The sequence below is a fragment of the Pleuronectes platessa genome, chromosome 15 (genome assembly GCF_947347685.1).
Source record: "Pleuronectes platessa chromosome 15, fPlePla1.1, whole genome shotgun sequence".
Classification (NCBI taxonomy): Eukaryota; Metazoa; Chordata; class Actinopteri; order Pleuronectiformes; family Pleuronectidae; genus Pleuronectes; species Pleuronectes platessa.
In genome coordinates, this window is record NC_070640.1 from 7391878 (window position 1) to 7412042 (window position 20165).

The 20165-nt window shown below is 43.0% G+C and overlaps 1 protein-coding gene across 4 annotated transcripts in view; it reads left to right on the forward strand.

Annotated features, from left to right (window-relative positions):
• The first annotated feature begins 827 nt into the window (after positions 1–827).
• The window catches only part of gabrg2 (gamma-aminobutyric acid type A receptor subunit gamma2), a 42173-nt gene continuing 22835 nt past the window's right edge, over positions 828–20165 (forward strand). For 3 of the 4 annotated variants that reach the window (XM_053441469.1, XM_053441470.1, XM_053441471.1), the window contains exons 1-4: positions 8045–8159; positions 13144–13211; positions 16300–16520; positions 17954–18036. In XM_053441469.1, the coding sequence (XP_053297444.1) occupies positions 13170–13211; positions 16300–16520; positions 17954–18036 (346 nt within the window). In that variant the 5' untranslated portion in view covers positions 8045–8159; positions 13144–13169. Of the gene's footprint in view, positions 944–8019; positions 8160–13143; positions 13212–16299; positions 16521–17953; positions 18037–20165 lie in introns of those variants that run through there. The other variant, XM_053441468.1, reaches the window with a different exon arrangement.

Consider the following 20165-nt stretch of genomic DNA (forward strand, 5'->3'; position numbering starts at 1 on the left):
TTTACATATCATAATCTGATGGTTGTACTTGTTAATAAGTGAATGTAGGAGAACCAGTGGGCCGGAAACATGATTTAACCGTGATATAACTTTCAATCTCTCATCAAAATCTGTTATACCTTGTGTATCACATTGTAAATGTAATTATGTTATTTAATGGTAACTACTCTCACACGAGTGGACGATTGAAGATCCCTTTAAATAAAATTTTTTATATTTTTTTAAATGATAATATTTAAAGAATACCCCTGTCCTGGTGTTTATAAATAAAAAACAAATGGAAACACTTTGAATAAAGCAGCACACTACAGCGTTTTCCTCCAGTTGTGTGGAGCTTCCGCCTGGTGAGACCACGCATGTGTTGATCGGTGCTGCGGCAACGTGCACCAGCTCCACTCTGACCCCGGAGTTAATCTGCATTCAGACCGAGGCTCCGCTGCTTTTCTCCGCTGCCTGATATTAGAGCCGGCTCATTACGAGGAGGGGGGCTCCGTCGTCTGTAGCAGGTTTTTCAGGGCCCTGCTCGGCTCTTGATACAGAACCCGGCACGGTAAAAAAAAAAAGAAAAAAAAGCCGAGCGATCCCAATTCAAGCCTTGGACCTGCATCGCTTGTGTTTTGGCTGATTTCATCCGCGCGTCCGCCTCGGGTCTACATCTGCAGACCCGCCGCTGCATACGCGCGTAATGTATCGTTGAGAGGAAACACGGTGAATAGACGGACATCTGCACAACACGCAAGAGAGAGAGACACTCAGAGAGAGAGGGAGAGAGAGAGAGAGAGAGCGCGAGAGAGGGCGAGAGAGCGAGCGAGAGAGAGGAAACGAAGATGGTGATGATGGCTTCACCCAGTTTAGCCTCCAAATGCTCGGCAGCAATGGCGAAGCCTTCCCTGCCCCTGAAGCTGCTTCTCTGGGTGTTTATTGCCGTTAATCTCCCCGCAAGGTAAGAGACTGACGCGTGATATTTCCTCCATAAAATTCCTCCATCGTGTGTTCGCTCCGTGTTCGGGCTGCTGATTGTTTGTCTTATATGTGCTTTGTGTCCCCCTGCGCCTCATCCATGTAACGGTAACACAACCTCGCTATTCGCACGACCGCAGCTGAGATTTGCCGATGTCAGAAACGCAATGTGGTGAAAATAGGGGCCTAGATTACAGGTGTGAATCTAACATGGAGGTGTGATATTGTGTTTTATGCGCCGCCACAGCGACACAAGCATCGGGTGCATCATCATATTTTTTTTCCATAACACAAAAACCGAAGCGACAAACAGCTGCACGGCCACAAACATTCCTCCGTGGCCATCAGGGGATTTCACGCTGATTTGCAGGTGTTTATTTCTATAAGGTTTGTCCAGTGTGTCTGTGACAATCTGTCCGGTGATGGAAATAGCTCAGTGGCTGAAGCTAAGGCTACACACAGCCTCTGCTAAGCTCTCTTCAAGGATCAGGTCTATTCTAAGAGCCAAAGCCTCATTATTAAAACGCACCGGTCGCATAGATGGCGTCCACAGTGGCCAAGAGAAGTAGCCTGTGAATGAGGACACACGTTTGATTCCCCACGCGTTTGGAATAATAAAGAAGAAAAAAAGGCTTTTTTCAAAATGGCAGACAATCACACAGAGAATACAAGTGTAAAGGCACAATCAGGACAAGGATAACACATATGGCAGAGTCTTGTTTTCACAGATGGAAGGGGAAGGGAGCTCCACTTCAGCTTTAAGACGCAGATTTTGAAGGGGGTTGTTGATGGAGGCTGCTCGGCCGCCCCTGTCAGGACATTATTCCCGTGTACTCAGATAACAGCAGTCAGGGGGGGAAGCGGATGGTTAGGCTCCTCGCTTCGCCGTCCCCCTGTGCTGCCGGAGAGTGAAAAATGGAGGCAGATAAATCAGCCGGCGCTCAATCACCGTCTTGGTGATGGCAGCCACTGGGCCCCCCCCCTCCCTGCCCAGCCCCCCATTTCAGGGCCTGTGCATTTCTAATTGTATGCGCCCGTGTAGCGTTCGCCGCATGCTCGAGTAAACACTGCACCTTGGCCCAATTGGATTACACCCAGCATTGAGATGAATGGGCAGGTTATGGATGTCACAAGTTGTGCATGAGTGACTGAAGCTTAATCAACGGAGGCAGATCAATGCCAGTGACATGTGGCTGCTTCTTAAACAACAACAACAACAACAACAGGGCTGAGTGAGAGCCCGCCTGCATGAAGGTGATTTACGTGGCTCAGAACTTGTCATCATCATCATCCCCCGGGTGACAGCGAGATGTTCCTTCTTTTTGTTAAAAGTCTTGGCTCTATGAACGCTGATTGAAAGACAGCTGCATTGTAAGATGCATTGGAAGTGGTTTGTGATTCATGTATGAGACCTCTTACATAAGCCATCTCTCAAGGCCTCGGGCACGCTTTCAGTAATCTATGCTACTTTGTGACTCATTGACAGTTACTATGTGTGGCGATGCCCACTTGCATCACCGTACGTTATGTGTGCAGCCGATTGTCGTTTCACATATGTCACAAAAAATCACCAGGTTTGGCACACAAACACACCTCTGTGCTAACCAACCTGGTGTAGAGGACATTTTCGGTGCACGTGTTCCCGGCACATTCAGGGTCATGGCAGGAGGAAGTGATGTCAGAGTGAGGAAGCTTTTGTCATGCTCCGGTGATTCAGTTGTGCAAACTCACCTCTATTATTTCAGATGGCAGGGGAAGTTCATTACATAACCACATTTTGGAACACACTGGGCATTAGTTTAGCTTTATAACTGCACTTGAATACATTTTACTTCTTATTTCTTATGAAAATATGTAAAATGTATCTAAGATTGTCAATAACAATAGTCACAGCTGATAAGAGTAAATATAAGTTTATAATTTTGAGCTTGGCGATGATGTGAGACAAATGTTCAGTGGAGGATCAATTACAATCCAACTTCATGAATTCAACCCTGACTCCCACCTGCCACTTGTTGCATCCCAGTAATCCCAGTTTGCCTGATTCGTTATGAAATGGCCACTGTCTAGAAGGGAGCTGAGCTACTCTAAAATACCATCACATACTATCTGCCTGTGGTCTTCTTTTGAGGATAATTGGGACATGTAAACCATCAACTTGTCATGTATCCCATAATGACTATCCCCTCATTATCGTCTCAAATGTAATAAGCTAGAGTTGATAGTGTAAAGATGTCAAAGCTCATATCGGGGCCTTGGCTTTACAATTTAGAGACCAGGATCACAAGAAACCTGAAGTAGAGTTGTGGTTACTGGGACATAACATGACTTTTTATTACAGAGCTAAAAGAGTCTTTTCATGAGGACCAATATCTGCCCTCCTCATATCACTGTCCATAAAAGACTGTGGATAAATATTTTAAGCTTCTTTTACTCCAAAGGGGTTGGTGAGTTTCTTTCAGGATCTTTAGAGTACACAGCAGGTGAATCGAGGATCCTTTTAAAACCAGCCGTTGTGTGATGATCTAGTTATTCCTCTTCTTGGATGAGATAACTTAATACTTACATTCACCATAGTATGTTGACTCATCATATTTCACTGCAGTATCTACGTTCATGTCCAGCTAGAAAAGTTTACAAGCAGGATTTGACCATTCTATCACTTTCTTATTAAACATCCAGTTTAATCCAAGAAGTTAGGTTCGATATCATATTCATATTTAGGTTGCCGTTATATTTACATTTAGTACATTTACAAAAAAAATACTGTTTAAGTCAGTATTGTCGCATTTTTAACATTCTAATAAATAACTGATTGGACCTTTGAAGATATTGGCCCCATTGTGACTTTGGCCTAATCTGTGTCACTGTAGTTCACAGAAACAATTCAAGCTTGCATGGCACTGTAAACTAATATTTGTGATCTGAATCAGACTGGACTGAGTGGAGCCTGTACTGGTTCTCTTTGTATATTGTTTGCAAAACTGACAACTTGACTTATTACACCCCTAGTAGAAGTTAATGTTTCTTTTTAATGACAGTTTGTTTATTAGTGAAACCTAATCACTTGTTAAAGGCAGAGCTTGTGAAATGAGCTCTGCGGCTATAAAATGATGAGGAAGGCTTGTTTGTTGTGTTGTTGCCACGAGCGCAGCACCAATTTCGTGTTGTGTATTAATAGCAGGATTCCTTTATTAGCTACAATATATAACATGCAAAGATAATAGCTCAAGGGAACCAGATGTGGATGCTAATGGTTGGCACGTGGCTGTACATGATATTGCATCCTTTCCCCCCTTAGACCTGATTATGAATATGATATAGTGCTGCCATACAGGCCAACAGCCGTCAGATTTACCTTAGCTTCAGCGTACCCTCAAGATCGGCCTGTGTGGTTGATCAGAAAAGGCCAAAACGCTTGATGACGCTTAGGTGCACAACTGAAGTTATGTCCCTAGCGTCCGCTGCTTACATCTACTGGTAGCTGGTAATTTAGATTGTGCAGAAGACCGTACAAGGGATATTCACCATCATGTCCTCTATTCTAAAATGTAAAGCTGCAGAGGACGGGGATTGTTCTCTGCTACATTACATGAAACTTGAGATGAGATTTCAGGTGAGATTTGCTCGATGGTTGAGACAGTTGTTGACTATTGCATACAGAGCAGGTTAAAGTGGTTCTCGTGGATGCACAGGGTAGAATGCATGGAAACTATCAGATAGGGCTCAACACTGGGAGCTGTAAGCACAACACTCCACGACTCTCCATCATTAGACACACGGACACGGTCATACATATGCATGCAAAACCAACACAAACACACAGCCTCTTGTGCCCATGCGCACACACTGGTGCGTGCCTCTCTGTGGGCCTTCAGGTACCAAATTAGCAGGCAACCTCAGATCTGCCTGCAGTGGAGAACACATGGCTCTGCCTTTGATCTGCTCGTCTTTGGAGCATTTCCATATATACAGAGCAACTCTGCAGGATGAATACAGATGATAAAACTGCAGTAACCTAAAAAAAGAATGTTCAGGTTCTCACATCCCCCTGTACAGCTGGCTCCTCTGTGGTCCGTCCGTCTCCCTGTCTGTGTCAGAGACAAGCTTTCTCTATTTTGAATAACAGATATCTAAAAAGGGTTTCAACCTGAGTAAAAATAAATTAACATTTCATGTTTTTGGCTCTGGTGCTGTGATGGAGAGGGATGGCACTTAATGAAGTCTGGGAAAGCGCGCTGGTCAAAACAGTTTTCCTCGCACCCAGCCTATGAACACGAGAAAGCTATCAGGGCTTCTGTCCTTGTCCTTTACCATGGAAACTGTCTTCCTCTCACCATTTCCATTTTCACCATTCTTTATTATTTCATTCAGACGTTGCTTTTCCTCTCGTTGCTATAAAGCCCTGATGAAAGCTCGCTCTGTCTCAAGGTTGCTCTTTTGTGCTGTTGCCACTCTCCCTGGTCGGATCCAGTGGTTGCTGGTTTGAGTGATCCAGAGCTGGGACAGATTGAGGATTTGACACAATCCACCTCGTCTCTCTTTTGTCTCTGCAGTGTTTCTATTATTATCTGCAAATACATGTTTGCCCTTGTCTGAGACGCAGTGTGTATGTTATTAGAAGACTAGGCCTCTCTTTAATGCATATGCACATATTAGGGATATTCCACTAATAACAGAGGCAACACTCAACCCTCTCAGTGCAGATGTCAAGGAAGCATGTTGCCACTGGAGACCATATTCCTCCATCTTCTATCCAGGGCTCGAATGTGAAAGAAATCATTTACAAAGATCATTCTTGTGCTTGAGAAAGTAGAAAAATATTTATTGCTCCACCATAGTGGTGTTTGTGTTCAGGGGCTCTGGAGGCATCATTACCTTTTCATTCTAAGATGTCTGACATGGGGACGTAAAGGGAGGAAGATTGACATCTACTCTTCAGCTTGCACACTATCTTGGGGGCCCTAAACAAATATTTTTTATAATAATCTCTTTTATTATCGAACAAATATTTCTTCCTCCAAGTTTTTAAACCCTGACGTCTACGAATTTATTCATAATTTTTTTGTGAGTCACTGGATTGAAAATGGAGGAGAGGTGTAACTGCAGTTCTTACTTTGGGGTCGAGGCAGGTGTGTGGGTGGAAGATTAGATAACATTTTGTTTTCAATGTTAAACTATACTCTGCAGTAATTGAAATATTATAAATCTTATTAGTAGAGCAATATTTACCTTAGTCACTAAGAAAGTATACGGTTGTAGTAGTAGGTGTGGAAGTAGGTGTCTGAAAGGAGTGACATTCATTTTTAACTTCTTCTTTTTTTTTTTTATCTCTCACTGGACGGACCAGTTCGTCACATTCCAGTTTCTGAGAAGTTAAAATAGCCTGGAGTTGCCTCGCTTCTTATTTTACTTCTTTGAAGTCTTGTCACATTTGGATGGAAGATAATAAAAGGCAGAACATTTCACATTCACAGAGACTTTGATTGAACTTGTTTCAATCTTGACAGAGGAGGAGCTTTTTTAAATGAATCTTTTCAGGTGTGAGTGGAACTTTACGTCTAATTTACTTCACATTCATGTGAACTAAGCCTGTTTTAACTATGGCTGGATCGCATGATGACATAACCTTAACTGGTGCTGTGTGATAAAGCCAACATTTCCTTTTCTGAGGCCATTTCACATTTTCTCACCTGTGCAAATCTGGGCCATGTCTTTGCTGATATTAGGTTGAAATGGAAACTTTCCTTCCATCTTTGTGATTCTAGGTAGGAGCTCCTCGCTTTGTCTCGGCCATCACGCTCTCTCTCCTGTTTGCACTCTCTCCATTTCCTGTTCACGTTTTCTCTTTTTGTTTGTGTTGCCCTCAAACAAGTCCTGCCATTTCCTGCCTGCACCTGTGTTGTATGGAAGAACGCAACATGAGAAAAATATTAGGCACAACAAACAACATACACAGATGTTTAATAATATGAAATGTTTGTTACAGTGTATGTTGAGTGCACGGCACTAACCCTAAACATTAACACCACATCTCAATGGCCAAAACAAGTGTTAAAGGCTAAACAGATGAGTCACAGATTACTGTGGCTTTCAAATGTTGTGGTGATGCACTTATGATTACACTAATGAAAACGGGCAAAGAAAAGTCAATATATTGAATTATCTCATTAAACCATCTAATGGCTTTTTCCCTTCAGAGATAACATCACGTCCATCAACCAGAAGCTGTCTATATGTCTATTTAATATCCTCTTACATGTTGATGTGCGTTGGAGCCTTATGCTATTTTCAGGTTATATGATTGATTTGTGCTTATGTAAGTTTTGCATCTCGGCAGCCATCGATACTGAGAACCATTGAATTATGAACAGTACAAATCAGATGTCGTCCTATGCATGCTGGGAATGCATAGATCAAAAGCAAATAGGTTCGTCCCTTTCATCTCATCAAACATCTGATAACACACTGTTTGTCTTATGTGCGATATAAATACATGAAGGGACTGGTCTTGTCATGTTCATGTATTTCTCTATGAAGGAATAAAGCTGCCTGAAAAGACTCTTTTTGCAAATGACAATATTTGCTCAAGGTGGCAATGGTGCAAGAATTTAGAAATCTCAAGGTGAAAGAAACTGTTTAGACTATGCTGCATAAAAAAGAAACAGGATTTTCACTCAGGGCAGCAAGGATTTGCTGGGCTGACCAAAACAGTGTATTTGATTAATGAGATCCTCATTGTGTGAAACGATTGCATTGAAAATGTATGTTCTCCATCACGTGTGTTGCGCTGAATTCGTCCCGACTGTGTGTGAAACAACCGAGACAAAGAGGAAGGGGAAGATTCATCTCGGTGTGGGCGATGAAACGCTCAGAAAAATGTCCCACGTTTTATCTCCAGACCTTTGGTTGAGATCTTCAAAAGACTTGTCACTCGCTGTGTCTCACATCTCTGAACATGCCTCCGTGAAGGAAGCAGAGCAAGTGCTTGCTCTCCATTTGAAATAAATTATTGATTGCATTTCTTCCCCTCTCTCGCTCCCCCCCCGCTCCCTGCAGCTCCATCCAGAATGAGGACGACGATGAGGCGACTAACAAGACGTGGGTGCTGACTCCCAAAGTGTTTGAGAGTGACGTCACACACATCCTAAATAGCCTGCTAGATGGATACGACAACAAACTCCGACCCGACATCGGAGGTGGGTACTGATTCTTCTCAGATGATCTGTTCAGTCACAGGATCCACACTGCAGTGAAACACAAAACTGTGCTTATGAACTGACACACGCTCACACACATGCCCTTCACCCATTAGGTTTAAGGAAAATAAGGATCTGTGGGTTAGGGTTTGGGTCAGCTGACTTCCAGAAGGGGCTGTCATCTTTTCACTTGTGAGAGGACGTCGTGAAGCACTGACCCACTCGTTAATGAATCCCAGAATATACCTCTCTATTTTTTTAATGCCTCTTTAACTCAGTCACATGACTTGGACTTAAGTCTGAATAAAGCCATGCGTCTGACTTTAAAATACATTTTTAGAAAAAAGTGATTCATGGCTTCACTTGACAAGAAACACCTACTCTTAGATTATTAACTGTATGTTAAAGTAGTAAATAGACATTTTGAGGAGCATTTATTAGCTCGGTAAATGTTCAACACTGGCATTGAATTTGGCAAAACATGCATGAGTTGGACCCAAAACATTAAGTGTAAGATTTGGACTTGACTTTATACTCACGAGTTGCTTCACCTTTATTGATAGCTAGTAATTAGTAATGGTATCTGAGATGTATTTGATTATCTGTCGTGCAGATCTCAAATTTGTTGACTTCTTATGAGCAGAAGTAAAAACAATCGTATAGTAGGATTTGCCTGTTCCCATCCACTCGCTGCATTCAGGCTGAAGTCTGAACACAGAGGATTTACTGCACACAGTTCATTCTAGTGACAGGCTGGGCATTATAAAGTGTGTCAGTGTTCGCCAGTGTCTCCTCTATGTGTGTGTTGTGACATGCCATGGATTGTTATAAAGAGTGTGTACCTGTGTATATTTACATGCATGTGTTACAGTGGGGATATCAGTCTGTCAAAGTCCCGCGAGCTTTCTCTCTTCTATGTGAGAAGTCGACAAGTAGCTTACTCCCCCTCGCTGTGACAGACAGCTGGGCAGGGCTCTCCTGTCTGCACAAGAGCACATACATTCTAAAGCCTGTCACGTCCAGCTGCAAGTGCAGAATGGGGAGATGTTCAGCATCTTTGAATACGTGATTCATGGGTCAGTATTCCGGGGGAAACTGGTTTAAATCATAATGTGTCACACACACTCTTATAGAATGATAAAGATGTACCGCTCTCTATATGACAGCAGTGAAGGGCCTCTCCATCTACTGTGGTGCTCATGCTGGATTGGGGGAATCCGACGAGTGCCGCATCGGTGCTAAAGATAGTTTGAGAAGAGGCCCTCCGTTTTATCAGCTTATGTCAAAGACTTACAGTTACTCTTTACATTTGTCTCTTTGGCCTAAATTAAATTGTGTTTCTTGTGGTGGACATGGGGAAACATGTTCAGCTCTCACCATAGAAGCAGCAGAGAACTCTTGGGTACTAATGCTGAAACTAATATTAGGTATATCAGCCAATAAATGAAAAATATCCAATCCTTATATATTGAGCCTAAATACGAAAATTCTGTTCTATTGATCAAAGCAGGCACTTTTTCAACAGCCAAAATATTCCGCATGGCGTATTCTGTCAAATAAAAACACGGTCAGGCTCTAATCTTTAATAAGATATTCATGAGACACCGATGCGCAATCATTTCTTTCAAGTTAGGTTTCTTTTTTAAGTTTTGTTTTGGTATTTTTTTCCCCCATTTTCTCCTGATATGAAATTCACCGTGGTCTTCGCCGCCACACTTACCCCACCAGTGACATAAGGACGGAGTACATGTGCTGCATCATCAATTTCACATCGGACTCTGAGAGGTTTATGCTATCCCCCCCCCACCCCCCGATGCAGCTTTAAAGTACGACCAACGAACTGAAGGAAATGATGGCGCAAGATAAAGGAGCGGAGTAACAGGGCCGTATATAGTAAATCCCCATTGCGCTCAACTGCCTTCATGGCATTTCCATATACTGCATGATATGTGCGGCACTGCGGTCCAGTCCATGTGACAGGTTTCATGAGATGCATCATCTTTACTCTTAAGACTTTAGAAGTGGGCTTGTGCTATAAATCGAGGAGCAGCTCATATCTGCTTTGAGGTGCAGCTTCAACCCAGAGAGCCGCTGCGTCTCAGCCGTCTTCTTCAAACGCGCTGTGATCTCGCTCTCTCTCAGCGTTGGTCCTCTGGCCGCTGCCAAGTTGCTCAGCTACAGAAGGATTATAATTAGCCGCATCTGAGCCACCAACCAACCAATCAACCAACCAACCAACAAACCCACCAAAATGAGGCAAGGCAAAGTTTCCCTTTCACTCCGCGGAGCAGTAAATAGCCGAGGATTTAGATTCACCGCTGATTGTGCCACAGTTTCCCTTTGAAGTCCACTGTGATGCTCATTAAGCTGCAATGACCCTGCAGTCTGTAGATGTAAACTGAGGCAAATGGGAGAGAGACAGTGAGAGAGTAAGAATTTGAAAAGGCCTTATTCTAAATACATACAGAAAATAGGTGTTTGTGTTTAGTAGAGTTACACTGAGGGCATAACGCTATTGTGCTGATAGATTAATGGATGTTATAAGCTGGGTTAACAGGGTTCGGTACAGGACTATATCTACAGGACTGAATCCCGGCGCAGGTTTTGATGCCTCATTTCAGTCCGATGTACTGAAATAGTTTCCTTGCTTTCAGGCAACTTAAACATCACTGCATATGCCTAGTGAACATTAAACTTCACCCTCGTGGCAACACATTCCCTACATGGCTCTGGCTGGTAGCTGCCTCAAACCAAAGTCGACACCAGAACAAAATGCCTCGAGCTGAATGGCTTAAAGCTGAGAAAAAGTGTCGGTTCTGGCCCAGGAACAGATTTAAAAGTTTTGATTCAGCATCGTTATCGGGAAAAAAAGAAAAAACATCACGCAAATCCCGGGTTTACACGATTGAAATGCATTCTGCTGCTCTCGATCATTTGGATTCTTTTTGCTAATTTGAGGATCCTTCTACCAGGAAGCCTGTGGTGGGTGTACTGGCATTTATTATGACGCCTCAAACTATTTCAGCACAGCCACTTGATGTTCACTTGCTTCTTGGAGAGATGTTTCCCTGGCACTTGTTTGGGCGTTTATGAAAAGAACACTCGTTGCAGTTGGCTTCATACAATAATTATTTTTGCTTTTAAATCCTGTTCATGCCGTGCCTGCGACTTAATATGAGATTGTTCTACTAACACAGTCCAAGCTTGTATATTTTAGGCGTTGCTTTTTCAGTTACATAAATACCAATGACGCCAAGGTGATGCCAATAACATGCACTTTTATTCTTAGCCACTCGCTAATATATCCGGCCAAAAGCAACACCAACTTCTGTGTGTTTGTTCAGTTACATGTGCGTGTGTGTGGGGGGGAGTGGGGGTGCAATGCACACTCATGTATGCCTGGGAGTGACATGAAAAATGGATGCAAATCCGCACACTCTGCCCCTGTGTGTCTCTCACACTCACTATAGCTTTCACGTCAGTCCCGGAGGCCACGCGAGTCCTCCCTCAGACATTACGTCCACTCAACCATAAACATACACATTAGACAAGCAGGCAAAGTGTAGAAGCGGGTCCAGACAGCGCACGGAGGTCCATTTGAATCAAGCTGCCCAGTTCCTTCAGCCATACTTTGATGGACGTCTGGCCGTCCATCTCACTAAAGCAGGAAAGGCCGCTGACGCCAAGCAGTGTAATTCATGGCGTTGGACGAGCAGAAAGATTATTTATTCGATGCACGTAAAGACGTCCATTTATTAGCATTTGTTTACTTGAAAGAACATTTTAAAAACCAATAATTGCAAAGTGACATTTTCCCACTGTAGTTGCTGCTCCTTTGTCGTGTGATACATTTGTCCTGTTGATCTCATTCGGCCAAGAATTGTCATCTTGCATCAGCATATTTATGCTTATAACCAACAAGTGCATCTCTTTGTTAGAGCAAAGCAAACAGCAGCAGGTCTGTGAGTAAAGAGAGTAAATGATTCACAAGCCTCCAGCGTGGAAGGACAGGAGGAAAAAAAAGAAAAGGGTTGGATGGGATGTTGCACCGGGCACAAAGGGATCCTGGTAAATGGGTCAGGAGTTTGGCCATAAATACCGACTAAGTGTGCGGTTCACTGGCAGCCTGTTTGAAGAGGAAGTCGGATGTAGCCAGGTTTCTATTTTGTCAGCACAATTGAACATATCCTAGCAGAACCCCTGTAATGTAATACAGCTCTGTAGATGTTGAATTGGGGTCCCTTTTATTCATGAAACTTGCTGTGTATAGTTGAATGGATTGAACAGAAGTCTTCCTTTAGAGGTATGTTTTTGTCAAATGCTTATCTTTAGCCGCGTTTCGACCAAAATCGTCTTTAGCCTCTGGTCCGAGGAACGTTTATCAAGGAGCTGAATGGTTCCTGGAGAACATTTCTCACCTGCGTTTCCACCACGATCTAAAGACCAGGGGCAACAACAAACTGCTCTCCTCTGGTCCACCAGGTGGGGGTATTGATGGAGTGACATTAAAACAACAGTTAACATGGAGGAGATTCAACTCGTGCTGCTATTGATCGGAAAGAAGATGAGAACAAGGAACAAAGCAAATAAAAACGGACAAAATGCCAAAATTTAGGAAACTGACTCCACAAATTATTGCTATAGAATGATTGGCTCAATTAAAACTTGACCAATCAGGAATCTTCATTGCTGCAAGCCCCTCCCTAAAGGTTCCTGCACTTTCTTAAAGTGCTGCTCTCCTGGGGATAGTCCCTGCAGTGGAAACCTCACTCGACAGTGTGCAGGAACCAGGTGTTTCTCCACCGAAAACTGAGCAGGGATGTTTGCAAACAACTTCATATTGACACAGATATTTATTTTCCTCTTGTTGTTCAATGATGATGATGATGATGATGATGATGATAATTATGATGATAATGACAAAAAGTTGCTCTTGTGTGATAGATGACTCCTCATCCCCAAATTGTCCTGTGCTTCTTTGCAGTCAAACCGACAGTGATCCACACAGACATGTTCGTCAACAGCATCGGCCCGGTTAATGCCATCAATATGGTAAGTAGCAGTGAAGTTTGATATTTGTGTGTCATTGTTGTTATTAATACTGATACTGGATGTGGAACTAATACTAATGCATAGTGGGGAAGTATGTCCTTGGCCTGCCTCTATCCTCAGCGAGGGGAGAGTATCGAGATCCAGAGAGTCCTTCTCTTTTCTGGCAGCGATTCCGTGTCTTGCTCTAGGACACTTCAGCAGAGGACAGGATTTCTGTCACCGCGCTGCCCCACTGCCCTTGTAGTGTAGCAACACAAAAGCACAGGTGTCAATCAGCTGCTTAACCACTGCATTGGCCTTTGCACCGCAGTGGATGAATATGGTCCATTCCACACGTCGGATTCCATTAAACACCTCTAATTCTGAATTAGAGCACTCATTAACAGCTAACCAGTTGTGTTGCTCAACACACAGGCCTGGGCTCAGAGTAGCATATTAACAAATGACTGTGTGCGCTGGCAGATCTGCTGATGTTCTCACTTTTTACTTGCCAAGACTTGCATCCGCTGCAATCTGAGGTGTCACCTGTTCAAGGTCTTTGCAGTTCCTTCACAGAGATTCAACAATTTGTGATTTTCCTTGGATCTGGTTTGATAAAAAAAACGTCTTCAGGTGTTTTGATTGATTTCGGTCTGTTGTTGTGGTTAGTGACAGATTCAATGTGGACTGGTAGCTCTACGTTTTTGCAGTGTTGTTCATTTTCTATAAACATTTGAGAGAACGGAAGAAAATATGTTTTAACCACTTTAATACTTTATAAAGTTGTTGTGTGTACAAGGCAAATATGTGTAACATTTGATAAATATTTGTTGTTCAAAACATTGGAGCCGGAAATGGATTTTTTGGGGGGACCAATGCTGCCACCAGTAATAAAAAAGTATATATTTTCCAATATAGATATATCAGCCAATACACACACACACACACACACACACACACACACACACACACACACATACATATATATGTGGAAAAGAAAATTGGCAACGACCCCTCAGATGTTGTTATCAAGTTGAGGCTTGGTATTTTACAGTTTTACCATAAACTTTATTATACCCGTTTATTATCCATCCATTATCCATACCACTTATCTTACTAAAGGTCACAAGGTGCTGGAGCCAATCCCAGCTGCCATTAGGGAATATTACCAAACATAGACACGATACTGATATGTCTGTGAAAGGCTCATTTTTATCAGCTAACTAATAAATCGACCATGCTCTATAAAAAATATACAGAACTGCTTATTATCAGTGTATTTGTGAAAATGAAAATACAAAATTTTTAGTTTCGATTTAGAAATGCAGAATTTCAGCTGGCGGATTGCGATAGGAAGACCTGAGCCCATGATTCTCTCTTTATTAGCCCTGGTGAAGTTGTAAATAACACAGTATCAGCAGTAAAGGAACATTTAGCCGTGGTGCTGCTGTCATGACTGAAATAGGCCAGGACTGGCTGTGTGACAGCGGAGAGGGGGAAATGTTTATCCGAGACGAGGAAAGAATCATAAATTGAGTGTCTCGCAAAACTCACATCAGCATCGTTTTATGTGTCAATGTTTTCCTCTGCACGTCCCCGCTGAGAACCCGTTTCTGTTGTGATGCTGCAGAGCGGTCTGCTCTACATGGCGGTGGCGTTCCATTTCACTTAGTCTTAGCTGCGGCGTCCACTCTCAATAACTGCATTCACAGTGAAGTTGAAATTGATGGGATCAGGTAGAAAGTGTGCATATTGTGCGCACGTGAGGGAGTGTGCATGCATGGGTGGGCCTGTGTGTGTCCGTGTTTGTGTGTCTGTGTGTGTGTGTCAAGAGGGCATTCTGCTGACATGAAAGGTTGACTGATTGCTTTGCATTCATATTCATTCATAATCAACGAGGTGGGGCCAGCGCGTTCAGGCCACCGTGTGACAAACGTGGTGAGGTCGGTAGATTGTGTGAAGAGATGAGAAAAGGCCGACGGTGTGTTTGTGTGGGGGGGGGGGGGGGGGGGGCATCTAGGCACTAACACTATTGGAATTTTTAATCGCCAGTTAAGGATCTTTGAAATAATCTTCTTCTCGTGCTAGTGTGAACGAGGGGAAAGAGAGAATAAGAGAAAGAGCGAGAGGAAGATCAAGGTGTGAAGAAGAAAAGGAATCCTAAATGAATGCAGCCACTGGAGATGAGCGCCTCTTAGCCGTTCTCAGATGTTTGCAACCGCTCGAATTGGAATAAGTGTGATTCTGTGAAAGATCCCAGAGTATATATAGGTTAAAGAAAAAAAGAAAAGATGTCTATATCTCTCAGCAGGGCCCGGCTGAGGATCCTAAGGCATTCACTCCCTCTCTCAACATTGGATCCAAACTGTATATCTGTCCTTTCTTGGGGGGAAAATAAATAAATAAGGGGGGGTAGGTTGGAGTGTTGTCGAGTGAAATTTGTTGTTTTTAAATCTCGTTTAGGACTCTGTGGCATGGATTTTGACTTTATTGTTGGACTAAGCCTTGTCAGGAAGTTAATGCCTCTCTGCCCTCTTGCTCACAAATCCCTAATTGTTTTTTCTCTTTCTCTCTCTCTGTCTCTCTCCTGCTGTTCTTCACTTTGAACCATAGGGCTCATGTTCCGTTCTAACCCGGCTAACCTCGCCGGGGCCGAACCGGAGACAGAAGGTTTTGTTAGGCTCACGACAAAGCAGCAGGTTATGAAGTCAGATAAAACGCCAGCCAAACAATGGGAGTTCTTAATTGCACTGTTGAACATTTCATCTTCAAGCAGGGTGGTCTTCTTTCAACAGGAAACTCTTTAGTAGTGACAAATGGACTTTTTTTGCCGAGGCTAGGAAATGTATCTTAAAATGTGTTCCTGCATTAACTGCCCACGGGTGGAGAAACAGCAGCAGAGTGTTTTTGGAGCGCAGGCTTTTGATTTGATGGCATCGCGTCTTGCAGTTAAAAGCCGCGCCGGTGACAGCAGCGGCTCCCATGCAATGCTGTTTTGTACGCTGCGAGGCTTTTCCTGACAAACGGAGACTTTTATCCGGTGTTCAGCATTTTAAACTGAAGTCAAACATAACGGTTGCGGGTGGAACTGTGTTTTGTCTGTCGTCAGGAATACACCATCGACATCTTCTTCGCCCAGACCTGGTACGACAGGAGGCTGAAATTCAACAGCACGATGAAGGTGCTGCGTCTCAACAGCAACATGGTCGGGAAGATCTGGATCCCCGATACTTTTTTCCGCAACTCGAAGAAGGCCGACGCCCACTGGATCACCACACCCAATCGCATGCTCCGGATCTGGAACGATGGTCGAATACTCTACACCCTCAGGTAAAGCTTGGCGGATTACTGAGATGGGATTCTGAAGAGCTGATTTAGGTATTTCTCATTCATATGTGACCCGAAGCTTGATTGACTGTGTGATTGGGCGGCGGGCTAATCCAATTTAATGGTTATCACTGCTTTTTTATCATATTCACAGTTCAATTGTTGCTATCTATTATATTCGTTTGCTTCGAGGAATTGATCATTTTCCTTAACACTGCAAGATTTATCAACATTTCTTCAGGGAACGTTTTGTAGATCTTGAAAAGCTGACTTATTTGAGATAGTTTGGCCTCTACTGAGTTTTCTATTTTTATAAATGAGTTTTCATTGAGGTCCATCTGGGTCTTCATGGAGTTTACCACGAGCAACAAGCGGAGCGTGCACTATAGAGAGCAATCTGAAGTTCCCGACCAATTAGGGCCCCTCTGCATTAATGATTCATGATGCTGATTATCCTGAACAGGCCCTGGGCAATCTTAAATTTCAGCATTTTAAAGTTGACATTAATTAGCATGCAGGAAATCTGTCTTGCCGAATGAGGCTGGAAGTTGTTATGTGGGAAGGGAACACTGGAACTACGTCGCCCTGGGCTTATTATTTTAGGTGCTCTTGCATGGAGGCTCGAGAAAAAATCATTTTAAATTTGGCTTTCATAAATTGAGTGGTTTGACCGTCTGAACTCCTCTGATGCTTTTTTTTTAGAATTTATTAAATATCATACCAATTGTAAATATCTGCAATATTGTCTGATGACCCATTATTTCCTGAAGATCTTGAGACTTGAGGATTACAGTCAACGCTGCTCTGAAGTGCTGGACCTACTAGTGAACTAGTGAGATTGAAGTGACTAGAAAAATTTGTTTCATGTGTAAAACAGCAGTGGAGATTAAAGGGAAATATTAATTGTGCTTATTATCATACTTTGCATGCCATCATAAATACAGCGGACGTTCACACTGACACCACAATACATCACGGGTGGTAATAAGAGAGAAAGTGGACTCTTCTGGACTCAATCAAGCCGTGATGGATGTTCTCCAAAGCAGAACACCACCCCTCCACTTCATTAATTTGTTAAGGAACCCTGAATCTAACCACTGGTTAATTAGGATGACCGCTGCGATGCCGAGGACAATGATACATGACAATAGCGAGCACATGGGTGGGTAAAGTCATTCAAGGTCATTCTCTCATTAAGGGGAAGTTTAATGACTTTGCCTGCGAACTCTCTCAAGTGTGAAGAGGAGAGACAGATGTGTTGCCGTGGAAAACATGAATTTAGTTGAGGGAAATTTTAATTAATGACGCCTGGTGTTTCTACTGATAAGGTCGGAGGTTTAATTCTGACTATTTCAACACAGACTTTAGGTTCATTGTTGTTTTTTGAATTGTCTATAGAAGGTAAGTGAGCGGATCCTAACACTGTGTCTCTGCAGGTTGACCATCGACGCCGAGTGCCAACTTAAACTGAACAACTTCCCGATGGATGAGCACTCATGTCCCCTGGAGTTTTCAAGCTGTAAGTCTGGCCATGGGCTGATGCCCCACTGTCTTACCCCTCCCCCTGTTCCTCTGTTCCATCTCAAGGACATACACACACACACACAGATAAACACACACAATGAGGCCTTGAAAATGCAACATATGAGCCTAACAAAGACACAATTTGAGGACAAATTACACAACAGGCCCAAACCAAGGAATTAGAGCTGCAGTAATCGCCGTATTTATTTTTTCTTCTAAAAAACAATCACATGCATCATATGTGTATTTAAGACATCACAGAAAATCTCACAGTCCATGCCTGCTAGAATGCGCTCTCAGTCTATAAAGGGCTTTATTAAAAAAATTATATAAAAACATTAACAATATGCATTCATTCATAAAGACGCGAATAATGAACTGTGTTAAACCATCCATCCATTAAAGGTACAGTACGTACTGGCATTCAGTAAAGGTATTTAATAATAGATGGTTCATTACCCACTCGATCAAAGCCAGAGAGGTGATTGATTTCCCTGCACGAAGTCGCTGCTGTTCTAAAAGGTGACCTGTCCATGTTTGTCAGTACCACAGTGAGACGCCCAGCCGGGGGGGGGGGGGGGGGGGCAAGTTATGCTAATGAGGCTGCCACGGATCTACAGAGAGACGCACCATGGGACGCTCTCCAGAGAACGCTTCCTAAATAGCTCCAGAGCAACAAGAAAGAGAAACCGGGGGCTGGTGGGGGGGAGGGCGAACAGCCTAAAAATGGAACAGAGGCCTTCATGTAAATTTGATGAAAGCCACGGATGTTTTTCCGAACTCTGAAACTCACTTGATGTACACACATGAGCTGGATATCAGAAAACGCAGGCGGGGCAGTGTGCCGCTTTTCATCACGTGGCCGTGTTCTCTCAACACGTGCCACGGAGCGGCCTCTTCAGGAGGCTTCAGCTGAACGACTTATAGACGCCTAGATGAATTCCAGCTGCTCATTTAAATATCTTAATTAATGCTTTCGACTTGCACAAGTAGCTCCAGAGTGACTTCCGGACACCGAGCTCCAGGAGCACTCTGGCTTCCCAAAAAGACACTAAAAGAATCATTTGCCCCTCATGCATTGCCGGTGAGGGAGCCGACTGCCCGCCTGGCCGGCAGTAATGTGGCAAATGGGCCGATCCTTCCATCCCCAGCTCCTGTGAGATCCGGCATTATTGGATGTCTGAGAGCACTTTAGTCGTAAAGCCGTTTTTTTAAGTTTGCATCCGAGGAAAGTTCATGTGCATTATTCAATGGCTCACCACGAGAGAGAAGACGACACTGGAGTGAAATCTGAAGAGATTTGGCCGAAGATCGTTAAAGTCCAACTTAAATCTCTGCTTTTGGGAACAGTTAGTGAGGTCCATTCACAGCAGAAGAGTCAGGAGCCTTCAAGTACCTGCTAAAATAGTTTTGAATTTAGCTACAAGATAGAAATTCAATAACAACAAATATCATTAGATTATAGTAATGCATCTACTCATCTAAGTGAATCAGTATCAGACATGTGAGATTACTTATTAGATTCTCAGCTCTTGATGTAATAAAATTACAGAAATCGACCTCATCATCAGCCGTGGATCAAAGTTGTAATCGTGAGTGTTTAGTCGGTGAAGTTTTCCTGAAAGATATTTTTTCCTTCGCACAGTTGGAGTAGTCTGTTAAATACTCAACAAAAATATGAACACAATACCTTTACTCAAGTTTTTTAGGAGTTGAAAAATCTTTCTCACAAAATATTTTCATTTCACCCAAATTTTGTTCTTCTCATTTTCCAGGATAATAAATTTACTTAGTTTATCAACAAGCTGCTTACAAGGCATAGTCTTTCACATGTGGGCCGTAGTCAAGTGTTTTATTCATTGAATATTGGATGTTCTGGTTTATTGCAGTTTTTTTTATACTTACATTTTAAAGATCTAGCATGTCGTGTTTATATTTATCTTCAGTGCGTCATGCTTCTCACTTCAAACTGTTTATTTGTATGGTAGCTCACTTTGTAAGTATGGGCAAAATGAGACTTATTTTATATTGACCAGTCTATCAAGTCTGGACACATTTCCTAAAAGGGGTGAAAATTAGCCTTTGAAAAGCACAGTGCTGTTCTTCTGCACCGAGCCTCCCTCC